The sequence below is a fragment of the Myripristis murdjan genome, chromosome 7 (assembly GCF_902150065.1).
Source record: "Myripristis murdjan chromosome 7, fMyrMur1.1, whole genome shotgun sequence".
Taxonomy (NCBI): domain Eukaryota; kingdom Metazoa; phylum Chordata; class Actinopteri; order Holocentriformes; family Holocentridae; genus Myripristis; species Myripristis murdjan.
Genome location: NC_043986.1, coordinates 11,133,994 through 11,156,026, shown reverse-complemented (window position 1 = coordinate 11,156,026; position 22,033 = coordinate 11,133,994). Strand labels below are relative to the sequence as shown.

General features: G+C 44.9%; 1 protein-coding gene across 1 annotated transcript in view; it reads right to left on the bottom strand.

The window, feature by feature from the left end:
- Positions 1-22,033, bottom strand: part of kmt2d (lysine (K)-specific methyltransferase 2D) — a 36,725-nt gene that overhangs the window by 12,975 nt on the left and 1,717 nt on the right. Inside the window, 39 exon segments of the mRNA XM_030056091.1 lie at positions 25-257; positions 371-437; positions 539-620; positions 960-1,083; positions 1,177-2,990; positions 3,426-3,565; positions 6,180-6,344; positions 6,438-8,069; positions 8,174-8,224; positions 9,991-10,064; positions 10,185-10,423; positions 10,954-11,023; positions 11,184-11,342; positions 11,445-11,522; positions 11,630-11,716; positions 11,827-11,962; positions 12,074-12,195; positions 13,066-13,138; positions 13,140-13,189; positions 13,273-13,461; positions 13,552-13,740; positions 13,851-13,895; positions 14,012-14,121; positions 14,335-14,499; positions 14,781-14,962; positions 15,056-15,160; positions 15,309-15,422; positions 15,549-15,662; positions 15,855-16,693; positions 16,836-16,955; positions 17,099-17,409; positions 17,534-17,712; positions 17,918-18,032; positions 18,187-18,358; positions 18,823-18,985; positions 19,092-19,201; positions 19,367-19,569; positions 19,699-19,810; positions 20,374-20,456. Coding sequence (XP_029911951.1) covers positions 25-257; positions 371-437; positions 539-620; positions 960-1,083; positions 1,177-2,990; positions 3,426-3,565; positions 6,180-6,344; positions 6,438-8,069; positions 8,174-8,224; positions 9,991-10,064; positions 10,185-10,423; positions 10,954-11,023; positions 11,184-11,342; positions 11,445-11,522; positions 11,630-11,716; positions 11,827-11,962; positions 12,074-12,195; positions 13,066-13,138; positions 13,140-13,189; positions 13,273-13,461; positions 13,552-13,740; positions 13,851-13,895; positions 14,012-14,121; positions 14,335-14,499; positions 14,781-14,962; positions 15,056-15,160; positions 15,309-15,422; positions 15,549-15,662; positions 15,855-16,693; positions 16,836-16,955; positions 17,099-17,409; positions 17,534-17,712; positions 17,918-18,032; positions 18,187-18,358; positions 18,823-18,985; positions 19,092-19,201; positions 19,367-19,569; positions 19,699-19,810; positions 20,374-20,456 — 9,016 coding nt within the window.

Genomic DNA, 22,033 nt, shown 5'->3' with positions numbered 1-22,033 from the left:
TCTGAATCTTCAAAATCTCTATACCTGGTCAAGCTGTTTCTGTATTTTGCTCTGCTCCTCTGTAACCAACTTGAGTTTTTCTGCATCTGCCTCAGCAAACTCCCTGCCAGCTTTCTTAGCAGTACGCTGCTTGGCACACAGTGCCTTGCGGGACTTGCGGTGAGCTCCAATCTGTTCCTCTAAAAATTTTAACTGCATCTGGAGTAACTGCTGGGTATGTAGAAGCCACTCCTCATATTGGTGCTGTTCTGCATCATCTGAAATAGAAAAGAACATCTGTTGGGACATCTATAAAACTGGGCTGAAGCAATATTATATCTTTTCAAAATTATACATGAAATCTTAATGAGACAGGATTAGTGGAACATACTGATGATTCCTTGCACAAACTGTGGGGGATTGGGTCTTGACTGGGTTGGGTCACTGGTTTCTCCCTCCTCAACACAAAAAGACAATATTACAACAATCAGCAAAGACAACAGCCTTAAAATTAAATTCAACAAATCAATTTCACTTTCACTGAAATGAAAGAGCATACTTTTGATGGTCCTGATGTAAGCTGGCCCTGGTCTGTGCCCGGAGCAGAGGCCAGCCTCTGGGCAAGTAGAGAAACTTGTTGCCTAGAGAAAAGCAGAGAATGCATCTTATAGCAAACCTGCACCATACTGATCAAAGGTTCTGTAAGTGATATGGGGTTTCTGAACCATGGTTACATGCCACATTGGTGTTACTGCAAATTGACAGTTGTTTTATTTATTTATTTATTTATTTAAAAGGTCTATCTGACATTTGATATTTTAACTGTATCACTGTATAATACTCCCAAAATACTGCCAGTGGAGGACACGAAAGCAGTAATGTAAAGATGGTGAAAAGTAGACTGACTGAACATGAATCAAAATGGCCAGTTGAGCTAAAATAATTTCTTTGATGGTGTAAAATGCAAACATAAAACGTACCTGTTAATACCAGGGGGAACACCCATTGGCTCCTGTGCTAATACTCTTTTGATACCCTTGAGAGCCACCATCTTTGCCTTAGCAATGGGATCCATGATGTCATCAGTAGCAAATTTGTCTAAATCTGAAAAAAGACAATCAAAATAAAATCTATTATTAGAGTATGGAAAAAACATCATCAAACACAACAATGGCAGTAATCAATCATAAAGCTTACCTTTATCAGGGAAGAAGTTGTTGGCCAGTGGTGACTGCTTGACCATCTGTTGTTGCTGTTGTTGTTGCTGCTGCTGCTGCTGCTGATGACTGAGACTGGGATGGATACCTCCAGGCTGTCCCATCCTCATCATGGTTTGCTGCTGAGCCATGGCCATGTGGGATGGAGATGCAATCCCAGCTGCTATGAGCCTTTGCTGCTGTTGCTGCTGCAGAATGGGTGGAGGACGGGGTACCATCCCTGGCTGACCCATCATTCCTTGGGGTGGGGGGCGATGATGTTGAGGCAGCATTATCTGCCCAGGTGCCTGTGGATTAGGCTGTTGACCTGGGATGCCGGGCATATGTGAAGCTACACCTCCCTGGTGAAGAGAGCTGAGCTGTTGCTGCTGTTGCTGCTTCTGCAGTTCTTTCTTCTCGTGTTCCAGTAGATCCTGGATCAGAAGAGGAAGTTCACCATCTAAGGAGCTCTCCACCTTGGCTAGATCCACAGCAGGGGAGTGCTGGCCTCCAACATCCGGCAACCCCAGCGGGTCATCCCCCATATCTGGGTGTGGAGTGGCTGGAGGGAAGGACAAAGGATCAGCTTGGCCTGGCAAAGGGTATGGAACCCCTCCTAACCGAACAGAACTGAGTGAAGCCGTCTGGTTTTCTGGTTGTGTAGTCTTGGCCGATGATGTGGTCCCACCAAGGAGCATGGATACAGCCTCCCCCATTTCATCTTTCACTACAGTCTGTTCTGGCTGCACTTGAGGGGTGAGGCCTCTGTCCTCCCGTTTAATTTTGGAGGCATCAGCACTACCTGAAGATGACAACAGCTGAGTAGCAGAGCCCCCTGCAGTTGTAGGGGCTGTTGAGTTCTGTCCTGGCTCCACCTTGGGTTTCTCTTCCACTTTAATAGATGCAGATCCAGACGAAGATGAAGGTGCTTCACTTTCTGCCTCCACCAACCGAAGCTGGTCTGAGAAGACATCCTTAGGGTCTCCTTGGTCTAGTTCAGGGTCAGTGTAAGCAAGCAGGTCAAACTCATCACTGTTGAGCAAGTCATCTAGATGTGGATCAGTGGTTTCCAGATTGTCCAGGTTGCCCAGGTCATCATCTCCTTTGTCAGGGTCCAAGTCCAGTGCCAAATCATCCTCATCCTCCACACCTCCATCTCCAGGGGCATCACCAAGTCCCTCCAGATCAGGCTCTGCAAGTTCCACATTGGTATCTACAGCGGCAGCCTGGGGCTCTGCAACCAAGCTAGGTTGCAGAGGCTGATGCTGCTCAGTGCTAGGAGTGCTGGGAGTGGGATTAGCTGCCTGGGTCTGGAGTTGGGGCTGTTGTGATGCAGGGCCAGAAGACTGCTGAGGCAGTAAGATGGATAGCCCACCCTGCTGTAATCCCAGCTGTGAGTCACTGCCCCCCTCTGCTTGAATGTCACCAGCTTGAGGTATAGGATGCTGTTGAACATAAGGTGCTGTCATTTCTTGCTGTGGGACATATAGACGCGGTCTGGGCTGGGGCCCTCGAGGCATGAACTGGGGTCCCAGGGGTGGCCTCTGAGAGTTGTGTCTTAATTCAATGAACTGTGGCGGGGGACCCTGCCCCATTGGCTGCAAGGCCTCTCCACCAGGTCCTGGCATCATGACGCGAGGGTTAGCCATACTCTGGACTGCCTGGATGTTTACAGCAGGGTTGAGATGGTGCCTTGCACCCAAAGCCTCTATGCCAGGCTGGGGGAACCTCCGTAGACCTGGAGCCAGGCCCTGCCACTGAGGGGGGAATGGTGGACGGGCATACATGCCCTGAGGTTTGGTGGGCCCTGGTGGTCTGCAGGACAGAAATATACAAAAGAGAAAAAAATCAAAACAGTGTTTACTATACATGTTTTGTACATGTAAGAGGTTGAGTTAATTTGGGTTCTGGGACCAAGATTTGTTAACCTGGCATAGCCAGCTGATCTCTAAACTTGGAAAAGCATCTGGCCACTCTACAACCCAAGCCCAGGAAAAGGAAGCCACAAAATGGCTAGACCAGGAACCACAGGTGTGGCTTAGGTGATAACAATGGCAAGACACCACAGTTCACTACTTGGAAACAGAGGCAACAGGACATCAAGACAGGTTTCCCTTACAAAAACACTAAGAATTGTGTACCAACATGCCAATAAACTAGTAATGTACTTAGCAATATGATAGCTCACTGTCATAGTAGCTGATGCTATTTGTTAAGCTTTAGACCTACAAATATGGTTTGCCCGATTACCTTAGTACACTGGGATCCATGATGGCAGGGGTTCCTGCAGGTGGTGGGCGAATAAGCTTGTCATCAATGACACCAGTAGGTGTGGACATCTTCCCTGCCAAAGCAGCCTGAGCTCCAGCAGTAGCAGCAGCAACACGATCCTACAAGAGACGTCAACAGTACATTGGTAAAACAAGCCGAACCAAGGTAAACCTTTATTTGTAATACTGTGCTCAATTTGTCCTTTGTCTCATAGGTTTCTACAAAGAGGTGAAAATACAGGTTCAGCTACAGTGTCCGGGACTGGTAGGAGTTCAATGTCATGTTTATGGACACTCCAACAGAGTGGAGGCTTTCTGGGACTGTATCCTGGCCTGACACATGAAGGACAATCTTCCTGATACTTCACTCTGCTGTAAATATGATTCATAAGATTTTGTAGTTGAAGGACAATTCCATTGTGACTGGACTAATTTTCTGCATTCTCAGTTTTATGTCACTGTAAATCATTTTCAAGTACTGTTATCTTGTTATTTCCCCCTCATCTTACCCGTTCTTCCATTTAAATATTTTTAAATAAACACCATCATAATTAAACACGGTAATAGAGAAGAGGACATAACTGCATAAAATTGCCAGGTGTGTTTTTCCCTGTTAAAGGGCCACATAGAAACCGACTTTCTCATTTATATAGCATTTGAGAAATCATACAAGGTGCCTGCACAACTCAAATAACGCAATTACTAAAGTGCATGTAAAGACAATGATTGTCAATGACTACGTTTACATGCACACCATATTCCGGTTCGGGTGAATATTCCGGTTTGGGTAACTGCGCTGCGGCAACTGGAATATTCCGTTTACATGTTACTTGGCATGTTCCCGTGTTTCGGCATATTCCACTCTCTTACGTAATGCGACACTCAGCCGCAGGGGGCAGCAGCACGCGTATACGCGTCTGGTCTGCCAGAAATACAGAAGAAGAAGAAGTAGTAGAAGAAGAAGCTCTCGCTATTTCAGTGTTTTCTCCCATCGATACACTCCATGATGTTAAAATCTTTCATTAGCTGAAGGCAGACTGCAGTCTCCTCCTCACTCCAAAAATGCTGGCTCTTGCTGCTTTTCGCCATGCTGTTCACCAGGTCGTTCTCCCCGCTTGCAGTAACCATAGCAACAGAGACGCCCCAGGATTCATTGTGAGTCAAGCATGCACAGACGCGACTAAATATTCCAGTTCGGAGCATTTTCCGACTAAGGTGTTTACATGCCACAGTATTCCGGTTGGAACAGGCATATGCCAGGAGTCTTATTCAGAATTCTCTCCAACCGGAATATGACCTTAATCGGGTTCAGTGCGTGTTTACATGACACGTGTGCAACTGGAATATTGCGAATATTCCGGTTAAAACCGGAATATGGTGTGCATGTAAACGTACTCAATGTCTTCTGCATTCAGCAACAGACCCTAAGGCTATGTTCAGATAGCCAGTAGAAAGTGGCCAAGGTCTATTTTTTTCCTAAAATGTGACACAAATCAGATTTTTAGGCCAGTGTGAATGGCAAAAAAAACACATTTAATCTGACATTGACAATTTTGATTTGAGTCACTTTCATATGTAGTCCTAAATCAGATACACATCTGATTCCAGCTGATGTGACTGCTGTGTGAACACTCGGATGAGAATTCATGTGTTCTTTCTCCCACTGAGCATGCTCAAAGCGAGTGTCATTATTCACTGAATGTCAGTGGTGGCGGACAAAATAAAACATGAAGGATCACAGCAACAACCACAGGGAGACAAGAGGTTAAAAATTTCACAGATATGAGACAATGCTTCAATTCAAGCCCTTTTTTGGCTTCTTGCCCTCAGCCTGAACAGCTGATGGACTGCCACCACAGCACAGTTACCACAGCAAATAATTAAAAATTAATGCCTGCATGATAATTTTATTACTTATGATGATGGGCTGTTGTGCCAATGACATTTTCGGTTGTTCAGCAGCATGCTTGTTGGGGTCCTGGTACAGATCTATTCACACTGATATCAGATGCAGGTCACATGAAAATGAATATGAACAGTCAAGGAAAAAATATCAGATCTGAGAGAAAAATACAACTGGGTCCCTTTCAACTGCTGTGTGAACAAAGCCTAAGGATTCTGTTTTCTAATTTTTTTTAACAAGTTGACCTTTTTAATTGGCCTGTTAGCTAGCCCAAATAAGCATAGTAACGTTAACATTAAGCAAGCACGCATCTTGCTTGGTAGCTAACATTCGTTACCAGGGTTACATTAAAACCCCTTCAGGTCCACTGTCACCCCAGATGTGGGTGTTCCACAATTTCAAGCTTCAAGAAATTACAAGATGACAATGACAGAAGCAACTGGGTATGGTCACAAGAGCTATGGCAATTCATTTTGTACAGCATATGGTCGAAGCCAGAGAGGCCAAAAGCAGAAGTAATAAGCCCCCTCCTATTTCGCCTAGGCTCTAGCTGTGTTCCCAAATTTACACACTAAAATAAAATTTGACATATTTCTAAATGCAAAAGTATATAGCCCAGTATTAGGACCCTGGTATTCTCCACAGTCGCAGGCTATAATGTTTAGAACCAAGCAGGAGAAAAGGAGACAAAGATGTACGGCAATACTGTGTTTTTAATCGTGATATGTGGATGTAAAAATTAACAATAACCTTTAGAGGGAAGGAAAATGTAAAAAAAAAAACAAAAAAAAAAAAACTGAAGACACACTGAAATTGTCCTTTAATGTGTACCTGTGGATAAGGTGGTGGTGCTCTGTGGGCCTTGTCTTGTTGAAAGGCTCCTATCTCTCCTCCAGGCCAGCCAGGAGAAGCACTTCCAGCAGCTGCCTCCTTCTCTTGTCTCATTGAGTTTCTCTGCATTTGTTGTCGGATTAGGAACTCCCTCAGTTTTTGGCGCTAAAGAGGAACACAAGCATCCTTTAGTCATGCACCGTGGAACTTTTTAGTAAAAGAAGACTTTTAAAAAGACATGCAATGCAATATAAATACCTGTCTGTGTTTCTCCAACTCAGAGGGGCTGAGGCCCACTAATGCAGGGTCCTGCGCTGCTGAAATGTCAGGCATTTCTTGGGCGCCTGGCATAGCTGGCTGAGGAGCTGAATCTGGAGGCCGGACAGCTGTGGGATCTTGAGTCCCAGAAGGAGGTGGAACCCTGGAGTTGAAATTATCTACCCCAACTTGCTGACCTTGTGGCTGAGATTGCTGTAGCTGAGCCTGAGCCATCTGACCCTGCTGTTGAGTCATCTGATAGCTGCCCGTACTGGGACTGTGGCTGAAAGCAGGAGATGCTGAAGGCTTCCCAGAGAGAGGATCCCCCATTGGATTGGAGGCAGGCAGGGGTGGAGGTGGCTGGTTAGAATGAGGTGAGCTTTTATAACTTGGGGTTCCTTCTGGGGCAACAGAGGTGGGACGAGGGGGCTTGTGGAGAGCAGCAAACGGGTCTCTAGACTGTGGCCTGGATGGTGGCTGAGAGTAAGGGTCTGGGGATTGGAAACGAGGGGTAGCAGGAGACTGGACAGAGAAAGCATCATTTGAGAGGCCTCCAGGAGTGAGAGGAGATTGAGAGCTGCCCTGAGATTGAGGGCTGGAGGGCACTCTGGGGCAGGGCTCCTGCTGGGCTACAGAATGTCTCTGGGGCACAGGGGAGCAGCTGTCTCCTGACTGTGGTCTTGGAGTGAGGGGTGGCTGGCCATAGGGGTCAGAGAAAGGGGTGGAAGGAGACTGCCTGTAGCCTTCAGAAGGGTGGCTGGGGGAAGCTCCAGGATGAAGTGCCCCACCCTCCCCTTGGTGCATCCGTGGCGTCAAAGGTGCCTTGAACAAACCATCCCCAGATTCTAGCATCCCAGCAGGGGAGCCAGTGACTAGGTCAGGTCGTCCAGTTGAAGAAGAACGGGGAGAGGGTGCACTCATATCAGCCCTGTACTGCCCTATACTTGCAGGTGAAGAGGCCACCGCAGAAGGGGATGCGGATGAGCCATATTCTGGTCGCCCCATCCCTTGCTGGCTTCTGAAATGGTCTCCATAGTGTGTGGTGTGAGGTGGAGAGAAAAGAGGTGACTCCCCAGGCCCAGCACCTCTTGAGTGAGGGCTTTCTGGGGGTCCTAGGGACTCCTGAGAGCCTTGCTGTGATTGGGGTAGGTGACTCTGTTGCTGCTGCAGCTGTGATCTAAAGTAGGGGTCAACCTGCTGGGACCGTCGGGGGGTTCCAGGGGTCCCTGGTTGCATGTCAAAGGGGCCGAGACTGGCCGGCCGTCCCTGAGGAGGACCCTGTGGGCCAGAAGCTGGATAACCTGAGGAGGAGGCCTGTAAGGGGCTGGCCCCAGCCTGGGAGAAGGGTGTGGTAGGGTGGGAATGAGGGTGGGGGGACTGAGGAGGCAGCTTGGCCAAGGGGTCTGTCCGGATTTCAGCTGACCCTGGGGTCTTGACTGGTCCATCCGGGAAAAAGGCAGAAGATGATCCTGAATCCGAAGGGAAAGGGAATGGGCTTTCTGCAGAACTAGGCTGGGAAGAGGTGGAGACAGAGCCTGAGGGTGGAGGGATCTGGAGGTGCAGACTCGGCCGTTCTCCCTTTACACGTCCTGGGTCTGTCTTGACCGGCCTACACACCTGACTCTCTGCCTGCTGTGTGAGGAACAGAGGGAAGTACAAAGAACAAGTGAGCAAAGATTATTGTTTTCTTCCTTTACTCCTTTACCTTCATAACACAGGCTGACAATTTAACTCACCTTTTGAGCCTTGTTGATCCGCTGAGCTGCTCGGTTATCTTTGGCCTTTTGCTGAAAAGAGAAACCAGACATTAGTACAAGTAGAGATTTTGACAAAAATATTTCACTTGAATGTAACAGCATAAAAAGTAGTGTTTTGCGCATTGGGAGACGCATCATATATTGTGTAGGTAAATCCTGAACATTGCTAATCCCAAATTCTCTTGAAGTCAATAATAGGGTTTTGAATTTGATGGTTAATGAAGCTGCAATAGCTGGCTTTCCACTGTTGCACAGAATACAGGCGTGCTGCTAATGCATGCCAAGGCCAGGTGCATTTCCAATGTCACTTTCGGTCTTTGATCGCGCCTTGGTGGGGCTATGTCGAGGCCAGTTTCCAGGTGTTAATGGCCCACTGAATACCCATGGGCCAGACAGGGCTGGCCGAGGTCTGACACGGAGTTATGGGTCATAGGTGGGGAGACGGTTGCACCTGATAAGACAGATGTCAGCTCAGCAGCTGACTTTTGAAACAGAAAAATAAGGGAGAAAAGAAACATGGAGAACAACCAGCAGTACTCAGTCAAACAAGGACATTAGCGCTCTGCTAAATATCTGGGCAAATGAGTATGTTATGCGAAATATATTGAGAGCTGACAGTGGTGGGATCCAACGCACAGCGGGACAGGTCTGCAAAAACTGGGAAAAGAAAAAAAAACTGAGGTCCTACTACAAGGCAGTTAAAGCATACAGCGCACAAAGTGGTGTCCAAAGAAAAAAACGTGGTACATAGTTCTGCAGTAGGTATTTGGTGCCAGGCATGCAGATTTAGCCATTCACTTCCTACTTCCCACTCGTGTGCATGGAATGGAATATGTGATGTTTATTCCAAGGTGGCATGTGACAGGCGGGTTATAGGGCAAGACCGCAGGGCTGCTAGCACAACAGCAGAACCATGAATGGTTTTTGTTCTCACTGCTTCGAGGCTGAGGGCCATTAACATTGTGTGGCTCGAAGACAGTCCTGGCTCACAGTGGCACGACAGTGGAAAAACAACTAATGACTACCATTGGGAACTCAGTTGATTACTTAATTGCCTTGCAACAATCCAGTTCCTTAACTGTGTCTTTTATATATTTTTTATCTTTATAGCACCCAAAAAATGAGTCCATAATTGCATTAACTAAGATGAATAAAAATATTAACTGTTAACAATTTATATCATGTTCTTTTCTGACTATAATAGTCCAGTTAACCTCCTTTAAAAAATGTATACATGTCACAAGCACATGCAAGTGACTGAAAGGCTTATGTGATGCAGTGAGGCATAGGTAGCAAGGTGTTTATTTAATTTCTCCGCAGAACAGAGCAGTGTGTCTCTTTCGGCCTCACCTCACAACACCTCTCAGTCTCAACACAAAGAAAGCAAGGGAAAATTTAAGAGGATGATGATCTGATAGCACACCAAACACTGTGCATTTTGTTCTATTTAAAAATAGCGGAAAAATTATCAATTCAAAACAGGAATTGATAAGGCAATTGTATTTAGAAACAATGGAAGAAAGTCTCAGTTCCCATCCCTAGCTGTGACATCAAGTGTGACATCATTATGTCCTGATTCAAAAGCAACAGGAGGTACCCTGATTGAAACATAAACAAGCTTGGAAAGCATGATTCCCACTCAAATTATATTTCTGTCATCTAAATGGGAGGGGTGAAACCATCTATCTTTAAGTGTCCGAAACCTTTGCTCACATTGTTGGGTTCAAAGAAATTGCCGAGTCAAAATGAATCTTTTAATCCTTGTAATACATTTTTCTGATTAATAGAGAACCTACCAGATAAGGAACCTTGTCAGCAGCTGATACCTTCCTCCAGATCTTCATGATCTGTTTACAGCGACTAGCCCAGTCTGTGATGGGAGCAATTGTGATAATCTTATGTTTATTCATGACATAAACCTTTGGAAAAACAATGACAATTTCACATACTTTTAATACATAAATAATGCTATATCAATTCCTCCAGTCACCTGGGTAGTCCTGCTTGAGAGTCGGAAAGTTGGTGTTGGCGTAGAGCACAGGGGAAATGGTTGAAAGCTCTCCCAGCTCCTCATCTTTCTCCCAGCGCTGGAGACTGCGCTGGTTGTAGGACAGCCCGTCACCCTCTGCCTCAGTGGGAGTAGGTGGCGTGGAAGGGGTTGCTGGGGTAGATGGAGTGGCCCATGGGCTTTCCTCTCCCCCATCTGGACTAAACAGCCCTGCCCGGTCCCTATAAACAGAGTCAAAGATCTCATGATACAAATGATTTCAACAACATGGGTCATGATATGATTCTTTACACCAAAATCATATTATGTATAGTACATATGACTGAAATTTACATCTTTATTGCATTAGTGATATGGATTGGGGACAAACTGAGCTAAAAACATTATTATAAAGGTAGATTACATCATTTCTATTCCCCTTCATTAGGCAAATTAGATTAAAACAAAGCATACTCATGACATAACTATGGAAATGTAAACTGACACACTGGCAATGCACCACTCCTTGTGCTCTCATGAGTTTTACTTAAAACTTGTATGCAAGTAAAGTGAAGAATTGGGGGCTCTCTTACAATAATGATTCAGTGTCTCACTATTCAGTTCTGTAAACCAGCAATTCAAGGAGTACAGCATTGTGTTCTATAAGGTACTTTGTACTACATATTGATTTAAAGTATTTATAAATTACTGTATGATCACATCTTTCAGACTGTTCTCAAAGAAAACCAAATAATATAGTTATTAGTTCTACCGCATGTCAAAGAATGGCGACTGAGAGAGGCCAGGGAAGGCATCCATCATTCCAGCAGAGGGCAGGGAACCTGTAAGAGATTTTACATGTTTGAGTCACAAGCCAAACAACATGAAAACCTAAACAATGATTAGAACTTACAAAATCCTTAATCTTCCAACAAATATGGCTATGAATTTCAAAAGAGCCTCAAAATTTGATGACATGTAGATATTCCCTGGTGAGCATACCTGAGATGAGAGGTCTCTGTGGCAGAGCACTGCGGTTGAGCTCTCCCTTATTGCCCTCTAGGATGGGCCTCATGCCACCCAAAGAAGAGCCGTCTGATACTCCAAGAACCTTTCGGAAGAATTGCTCAGAGTCCTGACTCTCTACCCCTTGTGGAAGACCTGGAGCGTACAACATTTTCACATAGAATGTAAAATCTGATACACATTTGTTGGCTGAGTTAATGTGATAAATCTTCATTAAACAACCCCTCAGTAAAGTACCTTCACTTTTCTCCACATCAGAACCATGACAATCAGTTGAGGTCTGGTCCTTCAGAGACAACGACGGCACAGGAGCTCCTAAACAGATATGAGATGTTAAACCAATCCCAGTGAGCCCCAGTAGCCAAAAGACTAACTTTTGACTAACTAATGGATGGACAGCTTCTCTCAAGACAGACACTCACCTGCACCCTCTCCCTGAGCTTGGAGTGCTTCACCCCCCTCCTGTTTGAGAGGCAGAGTAGCTTCCACAACCCGATTCTTGGCCTCAGCTGAGGACAGAGGGGACGGAAAAGGTCACACACTTTTTACTAATCAATACAGCTCTAACAAATCATTTGGGAAAGACTTCATCTATTATAGGTCATGTTAGTGCACCTACCCTCCGGGGCAGAAGTTCTGACCCCTGGCAGTGCTGGCAGTGATGGTCGAACAGGGCATGCTCCTGCCCTCTGCACTGGGGGTACCATGACAGCTTTCTTACTCAAGTCCATCAGTGTCTTTCCAAAGAAAGCCTCCTGCAGTAAGCATGTACATATGCAAATATGTAATATATAATCAAGGTTCTATCATCGCATATAGTTGGTTTCAAAGTTGTTAAAACTGTGAAGCACAGAGTCACCACACACCTGGAGATAAGCTGGAAACATGTCCTCAAGTTTGCTCTTCTTCCTGCCCCGCCGTTTCTTGGCCTGCTCCTCACCCTCTGCTGGTTTTGGATCCATTATGTTGTCAGTGTCAGGATGGGGTCCTAAAGAGAAGGCAGACAAAACTAATGGCCCTTTTCCATTAGTATCTACTCGGCTCGACTCGGCTCGACTCTACTCGCCTCGACACGGTTTAGGTGGTTTTCCATTACAATTGAGTAGCACCTCGCCGTGGGTGGAGTTGTCATAGCAAGGCGGCGCAACGTCCAGCTCCCTCTGGATTCTTTGGGCCGCCACCAAGCTCAGAAAAGTCTCCACGTCTTTATTTGACCGTGGTAGCAGTTTGCTTGCCATTTTCCGACTTTGACAACTTCACTGACGATCAATGCGCACAGCCGCTGTTGCCGTTTTTTTTTTTTTTTTTTTTTTTTTAAATGTCGGGTTTTGTTTTCGTGCAGGAGTCGCTTGCGTCACTCCCTGTCCAATCAGTTGCCTGCACGGCGTTTACGTCACATTTTCAGCGCGACTCAGGTCGAATCAGCTCGCTTGGAACCCCGGCTGAGTAGGTGCTAAAATGGGACCTGCTAGCAGGTACTACCACCTAATGGAAAAGCTCTTAAACCGAGTAGAGTCGAGCCGAGTCGAGCTGAGTAGGTACTAGTGGAAAAGGGGCATAAGTTTCTCTAAGTAAATAGATCTAGATGAAACAAAGCCAAGACTCTGGGTTATCCTATCACTACAGATGGCAAGGTGGCTTAGGATTTAAGAGACTGTCCTCTAACTGCAAAGTAAAAGTTTCATAGTCAGCAACAGCCAATGTGTTCTGTCAAAATGTCCTTAAGCATGGCCACTAACACTCTGGCCTGTTGACAAATGCAATTCAGTCCAGTAATAAGTAACTAAATTTGAGACATGTATGAAAACATTTCAATAATTGAGGAATTGAGATTAAACTGAATACTTATGTCACTAACCTTCCTCGATGGTTCTCTCTAAAGGCTGTCCATCTAAAGTAGTCTCTCCGGCAAGCTGGGCAAAAAAACCCTTTCTTCATCCGTGTGTGGCACTTCCTCTGTCGCACCATGAAGCCTCCAATCCCTGGTAAAGTTTTAGAATGTGAACCTACAGCTGCTCAGACACCTACATGACAGCAATATGCATGTAAATGTTTGTAGTCTTACCAGGTCTGTATGGTTTCCTCTTTCTTTTTTTGCTATCATCTGTTTCCTCTGCACCCCCTTTGAGGCCATCACAGTCAGCTATGCCTTCATTGCCTCCTTCTGCACCCATCTCCCTGTCAGCCCCACCTTCTCTATCTGGGCTCCCAGGGTTCTCCATCTTGGGTTCACATTCCATGGGCTCCCCACAGGCTAGATATATAAAAGCACTCAACTCAGATAAAGTGTGAAATTAAAAAGAGCAGGTCTGATAACTGTTGATATAGCAATCAGTGTGCCAACCTTTGCCGTCCTCCCCGTCTCCTTCCACCTCCTTGAGTTCCATTCCATCAGGACCTCCTTCAACACACATGGTGCCCAAACGGGAGCGGCGCTGCCGTCTCTTATGTAGAGGAGACATGGATATGCTGCGCAGCAGGGACATGCCCGACTCAGTCAGCCACACACCCTCCAAACGATAAAACTGGGGCTCTGTGAAGTACATGACATTTGCAGATCTGAGTGATCTACAACAATTTTCACAAAAGACAACAACGCAGAATTTCACTGTGAAAAAGCATGACTGAGCAGAATCCTCTAACCTGGCTCTTTGATCTTTATTGAAGCCATAATAGCTGACTCCACAACTGTGAGCAAAGACAGAGAGGAAGAGAGGGGAAAATAAAATCATGTCATCAGTAACTTGTACACTTCTGAAACCATTTTACCTCTTAACACTGTGTGTTGCTGTTGTGAAACTTACCCACAGGTTTGGGAACATAGGGGGTGCAGGATGTGCATGCAAAGCCCTCATCAGAGGCTTGCTCCACCTCATCCTCTGTGTACAGACTCTCACACACAGCATGTACCCATCTACACAGACACACATGGAAATGCATTGATACACAAACTTCTTATCACCTAACAAATAACACCGCATATCAAAGATGTTACAGAATAATTCATGATATGAATTCTACATAAATAATCCATTCCCCACTAGTCTTCATTAGCTGTGATCAAATGAACACCCACCCAACACTCTATCTGGTGTGTGTGTGTGTAGTTCTAATGAGCGGTACCGACCGATCGCAGTGCTGGCACTGCAGCAGCAGCTCCTCCTCCATGAAGTTCTCTCTACATACTGGACAGGTGACTAGGCTGGCACAGGGGCCGCAGTGGGTGTAGTTGTTCTGCCACTCGCAGTGGAAACCCGGTGAATTGGAACCACACTGCACACAGCACACGCACCTGCACAGGAGCAATGAAACACTATATATATGGACACACACATTTCTTTTCAGATACTGTATAGGATTTCAAAGTTACAGAAGCCAGTGAGAGTGGTGCAGCAGTTTTTGTTGCTACAGAAACAAGAGGCAGGGAACTGGGCCTCTGAATTGCTAATGCAGGGCTGAGGCACGAACGTTTTACATAATATGCAAATTTGAATGGATTCATTTCCATTTGACCCCATTCAAAGCTACCAGGCTGAACCGAGCATTATGGTCCAAGAGTTGTTGTTTTTTTACCATTTGCACTTCCAGCCGCCCTTGGGCACAGTGTGCAGGGGTGGGTCCAAGCAGTATGTGTGGTAGCTGACATCACAGTCATCACACAACAGCAGGCGGGATGGGTCTGAAGCCTTTCCACACACCTCACACACAATACATTCCAGACAGCGCCAGCCCTTGCGGAGCATCATCTTGGTGATCTATAGAAAAGAAGATACCATGCTTCATCTTCATCATTCAGATCTTCAAGTTGTTATACATAGCAAAAATCAAGGGAGGGTAGTTGTTCTTACTTTGCTGTTAACACAGTAAGGATGGTAACACTGGGCACACTGAGCACAGGCCAACAGCTGCCCCTCCACACCCTTTCCAAAACTGCCACACACAACACACATGTCCTAAGAAAAAGAAGGCAAAGTAGGAAGAAAAACAAGAGGGAAACAAAGAGTCAATATGTGTTACAACCAACATGGTGACATCTGTGGTTCTTGGCACAGCAAATGCCATAGGGTAAATGAAAATATCAACGTATGATCAGAGCTATACCTGGAGCAACACAAATTTATCAGTGTTTGAGAAGAGAACCACGGTATTCTGCATGGTGTCATCTTCCTCATCATCTTCCTCTTTATTTAGTCCAGTGTCTGAGGTCATGCTTAGCTGTGGATAAGGCATTAATTAGTTATAAACAACAGGCCTAACATAATGATAAATAACAGTAAATATTATGACATTATAACTGAATGAGGAAAAAAAAATCTGAATTGCATGTTAATTACAGCTCACCAAGAAGGCATCAATGCAGGAAGCCATGGCTTTCAGGCGTGACCTCCCTCCACGACCCCTCCCCCCACCACCCCCTCGAGGTCGCCGTTTCCCAGGGAAATTACTGCTGCGTCCCTTAAAAGCCAAGAGAAGAAAATATTTCACTGTCAAGTTATGTACTGGTAGTGGTTTAAATTGACAATGCAATGACCATACATAGTATACAGGGGAAACTATATATATTCAAACTATTACACTACATATAGAAACTATGCTGAAGCAAAGTCATGCTGCTGATGCCAACCACCTTGTATACTGTGATCTTACCTGTTTGACCCGTGAGCGGCCTGGGGACCCTCTCCGCTTCACCTTCTCTCTGTCGCATTTGAGGGCGTCAAAGGGTAGTGAGTCATCAGTCTCAGTGTGCAGGTTATCGGCCCGTGTGTGGCCAGCAGGTACAAGGCCGAGTTCCATAGAGAGCTGAGGATCTGGTTCTCCTGGGGAGCCCAGAAAACCACTGCTGCTCTCATCTCCGTGGCTCATGTTGGACATATCATCCAGCAGCTCCGGCTTAATTTCCCGTTCCTGAGAGTCCTGCAGCTCTTGTTTGATCTCATCATTCTGTCCCTCTTTCAACTGTTCATCGTCCTCATCCTCCTCTTCCTCCTCCTCGTCCTCAGAGTGAGGTAGCAGCCTCCCCTCCATATCCACAATGGAGAGGACCTCCTGTGTGTCAACTGACACAGAGGCCGAAGCAATAAAGGAAGGAGGAGACCCAGGGTCCTGGCAAGGAGTTCTCTCCTGCTGATCAGCCTCAGTCACTGCCACAGCCACAGGTTCCATCTCTTCTATAGAGGCAGAAGGAGCTGGTGGCTTTGGTGAAGCCTGACTGAATATTTCAGTAGCAGGCATTCCTTCAGAGCTGCTTTTTAATACCTCGGGTGAGCTTTTTTGCTCAACTGAGGGCTTGGCCTCCTGCTTCTCCTCCTCCGTGTTTTCGGAGCCCTGCCGTGACACTGCTGTTGTTTCTACCTTGGGATTATTAGACTGAGTCTCTGCCATGGAGTCCTGAGGAGGGGTGGCTTGGGCCAGCTGGCTGACAGCCTCTTCTGGTCTCTTTTCAACAGCAGGTAGACAAGAGGCTCCCTGTTCTGTTGTTCCACATTCTTCATTTGGGGTTAAGGAATGCAAGGTTATTGGTGATACGGTTCATAATGTATCATTAGATACAACATAATCAAGTCGTCAACTACTGCCTTGCATTAATTTGAAAAGATGTGTAATCTCTATAATGTGTCCTGTGTTTACCTGTAGACTCTGGTGGAGTAGTGGGAACTTCAGAAGAGGATTCTTCTACTTCCTGCTGCATATCCTCCTCCATGGTGCTCTCTCCAACCTCTACTGTCTCAACAACTTCAGCCTCCAGCCCTAAAGTCAAACCAGATCAACTGAGTTATAAAAATAATCATGGTACATACAAAAATCAAACACATTCTCTTTCTAGCTTGATATAGATCATAAACGACAAGATTTGCAGGGTTTATCTTGTGCTGTGCATCATCCAGACTTACCCAACTCCATCGGTGTCTCTTTATCAGCCATGACCTCAGCCTGAGCTACCAGCGCCTCCTCTGCTGTGCCCTGCTGTCCTACAGTCACTTCTGATAAGTCTGTCTGCTCTATTGTCACCTCATCTGCATCTGTTTGGATTGTCATCTCCACCAAATCTGTGTGTCCTTCGGTCTCCTCAGATGCCTCTCTAGTTTGTGTCTTAGCTGTGTATGTTTGAGTGACAGGCTGCTGCTGAGTGTCCTTGCAGAGTAGGCAGATGCACTTGTCTTCTGGAAGCTCCACCGATGAAGCACACTCAGGGTGCACCCACCTAAGATGTTGAAACATTAGGAGAATTAAAAAAAAAAAAAAAAAAAAAAAAAACAGCTATAAGGTCCACACAATCAAACTGGCTATCTACCATGACAGCTATTGTGTTGGAATCTTGAACTGACCTGTGGCACACGCTACAGCATTGCAGACCAACAGATGGGCTGGCAGCTTTACTGCAGACGACACACAAAGAGCTGCGGTGACGCTGGCAACCCTCACACACGGCATAGTTGTCAAACCACTGGGCTGAGCCTGGCAGCACCAGACCACGGACGCCACACTCAGTACACACACGACACCTCTGGAATAGTGCAGATGATGGGAGCAAAATGTCATTCACATATCAAACAAGCAGCTCACGTCAAAATGTCATGTTAAGGGAAACATTTTTCACTAGAGGCTTCAACAAAATACATAAACACATGAATAAATGAATCTGCTTTCACAATAAAGGCCAAAGCTAAGGGCTATGCTTTGTACAGCGATCAACGACAAATGAGGCTTACTCTGCATTTCCAAGGGTCAGATGGAAGAGAGTCCATGGCTGGCTGTAGACAGAAGGTGTGGTAGCCCTTATCACAGGCATCACATACCAACATTTTGGAGTCTTCTCCTGGTTGTCTGTGTAAATGGGGAAAAAAAAAAATCAAGAACTAGAAATTACAATTCACGGAAATAAGAAACATAGCTGGGGGGAAATGCAAATATAATGCAAAATGTAAAGCACCCACTTTGAATCTCATGAGAAGAGTTAAGTATGTGAATATGCTCTCACCTGCAAGTCTGACAAACTTTACACTCTGGGCACTGCCACCCTGCCCGCTGAATGGGCGTGGCACTGATCTCCAGACAGGCCGCATGATAATGCTGGCCGCAACCCGTACAGAACAGCAAGTCCATGAGCTCCCCCGCTGAATCACACACTGCACACCAAGCCTCCTCACCTGCTGTAGGAAACATACAATTTAATATTAGAAAAATGTCCAAATAAGGGCACAGTCACACTATTCCAGCAGCAGTCAGCAGGGTGCTTTCTACAACTGAAGAAATCTTAGAAGACCACATGGCATGGATTTTTTTTTTTTTTTTTTTTTTTTTTGAAAGCAAACCATAACAGAAAAAAAGAAAAAATAACAATAACAACTAGAATAACAATAGGAAAAAATGCAAGTAGAAAAGCTGATGGTGGTTGATGTTCTGGTCAGTGCTGGGAAAATATCTGTTAGCGGTTGGAGATTTGGATTTAACTACTACTTGCTAATAATGGCAGCTGGTGATTATAGAAATATGTTCTAAAAAATATCATGCCACAATGTAGTTAATCCAGCATTCCACCAAAAAAAAATTAACAGCTTGAAAACACTATGAATAATGATTTTGTACTTTCGGTGAAGATGTCTGCTTTTCTTACCCAACTCCTCAGCCTTGTCTATGTGCTCTGGACAGAGGAGGGCCAGCTGCTTCATGGACTGGAAGGATCCGCTGGCCGCCGAGCAGGGAAAGTGGTAGAACCGTAAGCAGCCCTCAGCATGGCATCGAATGGTTGCACCCAGCCTTTTGCAGTATTCACAAAGCTGAAATAAACAAACAGTTACAAGTGAGACTTTGGGAAGACAGTCGACTGTGATTCAATGTACCTTTCCTCTCACTAGACCCTCTCAAAGCACAGACTGAACTTACCCGCTGTGTCCCTGAGATAACGGCCTTATCCACATTCTCCAGCTCTTCATTCTCCATCCGTTTCACTCCGTCCGACCACACCGCACACCAGTGATGGACCCAACAACCCCCTGTTTATAACAGAGAATCTATATCATCTCAAACCAAACTGAGTGAATTCTCAACTTCATATCTAATTCCTTTATTCCTGATTGATGGAACTTGAAATTCACACGATTTGTAAAATTATTTGTCTTATGTACACTGGAAAAACGCTATAATGTGTGGAGTCCAACCTGAGTCATCGAAGAGTGCTGCCAGACAGGAGGAGTCGGAAAACCCAATGGAAGACAGGTCATCATTCCCAGGCCCTGGCAGTGGTGAGGTTGAGGGCTCGACAGGCAGCCGTGTGGAAGATGGCCCAAAGTGTCGGAGTTCCCGTTGTCCATGCAGGCTGCGCTCCACACAGTTGCAGAGAGCACAGGTCCTAACGCTCTCTCTGTTCATCCACAGGCAAAACAATTTAAACACAGGCAGGAAATGGGTCTTTTGATGTTTACAACAACAAGCTGCTTCTCTGAAAACACACCGGTCCATAATTGTGTATAGATATTTATGAGGAACTTACACAGATGTGCTGGAAGTGGCTGCAGAAGAATCAGAAATATCATCTGCAACAGGAAGGACCTCAGACTCCCTCTCAGAGGATAGAGGCTGCTTTGCAGGGGCGCTGTCATCAGCTACAGAAGGGAGAAAAAAAAGTTAAACCTTAAAAAAAAGTTGAAATTACAGAAAAAAAAACATGGGGAACAAGTAGAAGGAAGTGGGTGTTACCAAAACTCATTTCATAATATATAGTTACTTGCCAAGGGAAAGTAAAATAATGCACCTGATTGACATTGCCCCTTCGTTGGCCTTACTTTAACAGCTTGCGCTAGCATATTTCTACCTGCCTAAGTTCTAAGCATGTCCTTCCAGTTAGTTTCAAACTTGCAGTCATCTCCCTTCTTCTGTTCTCTGTTGTGTACTCCTCTTAATTCCCTCTTGCAGTCTTATAAGATAGCAAAATAGGTCTTTTGGGAAAACACAAAACAATCTTACTTTGGCTCTCAGCTATTGTTTCACATTAAATTCTGATGGAATGTACATTCAAGAACAATCTGATGTTCTTGTTATTTTTTCTTTTTTATTTACAGCACTGGACATGAACATTGTGTTATTATTCATCTTGCTGCTGAGAGGATGACACAATATCCAGGATGAAGAGGGGGTACGGGGAAAGTAAATCAGAGCACTGCAGTACCTGTTGGTTCAGAGTCGTTCTCTTCGCAGTTTGATTTCTGCTCGTCCATCCCCTCGACTGATTTTGACCTCCTTGAGAGAGATCTGCAGTGTGAAAGAACAACAATCAATTCTGCATGTGATCATCAAAGTATCACATTACTATTGTATTCCAGTTTTTATTACCCCTTTTTATATATTGATGCCCTTAGTAATTTATTTAGTGCCATTTTAGTAGTATTATTAATGCCTCTTCTACTATTTTGTTGCTATTGTACTGCACAGTCAACGAGCCAAAAACAAAGAATTTTACTTTCATAAACTTGAATAACTGAATGTAACAATAAAAGAAATCCTGAATCTCAAAAGAAGGGGGAAAAGATAAATCTGAAAACAGTAAGGGTAATGATAAATTTACAAAACACATTAAGTTTAGATTCTTGTTATAGCTGAACAGCATTTTGTTGTGTAGAACTGGGCTATACTTCAAATTATCTAGTAAATACCAAGACTCATTAGCCAACATATGTTTATGTATTGAATTCAGGAAGCCAAACTAAACTATGCCCTAGCATCCATACATGTCCAAAAGCGATTTATACATGACCATACACACTACTAAATGCAACTATATTTACTATGCCGTCAATTTGCTTTCGACGCGATAATCTGACTACCAATACAAAACGAGCTTGTTCGCAAACTCATGAAAATAGCGCGAGGGTTAGTAGACTCAGGTCATTCAGAAATCCCTTTAGCCGTTCAAATATTTTGTTTACCCAGCTATGCATAATCCAAACGGGCACGGCTGCTCTGTATAAAGCACAACATGTAAAACTGATATGTTGTTTTCATAAATAAAACAACCATAAAATGGGATACACAAAGAAAATACAACTTCCGTATAAAGAACTTCCTGTTGCAGCAGTGCTCCTTTCGTGCTGAACCCCTGCCATTCACATAATAGTTCCGCTCGGAGATTCATGCCGTTTACAAAAAAAAAAAAAAAAAAAAATGTACAAGAAACAATGTAGGACTCGAGGCGGTCACCATTTTTCTTCCCGACAACTAACGTCGATATTAAATTATCACGCCGTGCCATGCATAATTAAATTACTCTACTTAGAAGAATTTCGGAGTGGCTGCTATTTAAAAGGGAATACGACTGAGTGTAGGAATTCATATGCCGGCATGGTTTACCTATACTCTAAGACAGGACGGTCAATGTATTGTCATTATGACCGAATTTGTCACAAAGTTAGAAGCTTGAAAACCAAGAGTCATGCCTAATGCGATATAGCTGTATACATTTAACATGTTGTATTTGCAATTAATGAGAAACTCACTTAGTGACTCGTACAATCTTCGTCTTAACTTTTAGACTGAAATGGGATTTACGGCACTTAACTAGCCCCCAACCAGCAAAAAATGTGTCCTTATACACAGCAAATCACCCGTGTTCAATCACAGCCATATTTTCCATTGTTTCTTGATGGAGCGGGTAACCTTATTAATGCACAGAGCCACAGATCCCTGCGACAGGGCGGTGCACTCCTCTCGTGTGTTTCTAATGTAGGGAGAGGAGAAATGATCACTGATAAAGATCGGATTGTGCCTTAAAACAGATGGTGTGTGTGTGTGTGTGTGTGTGTGTGGGGGGGGGGGGGGGGGGGGGGGGGGGT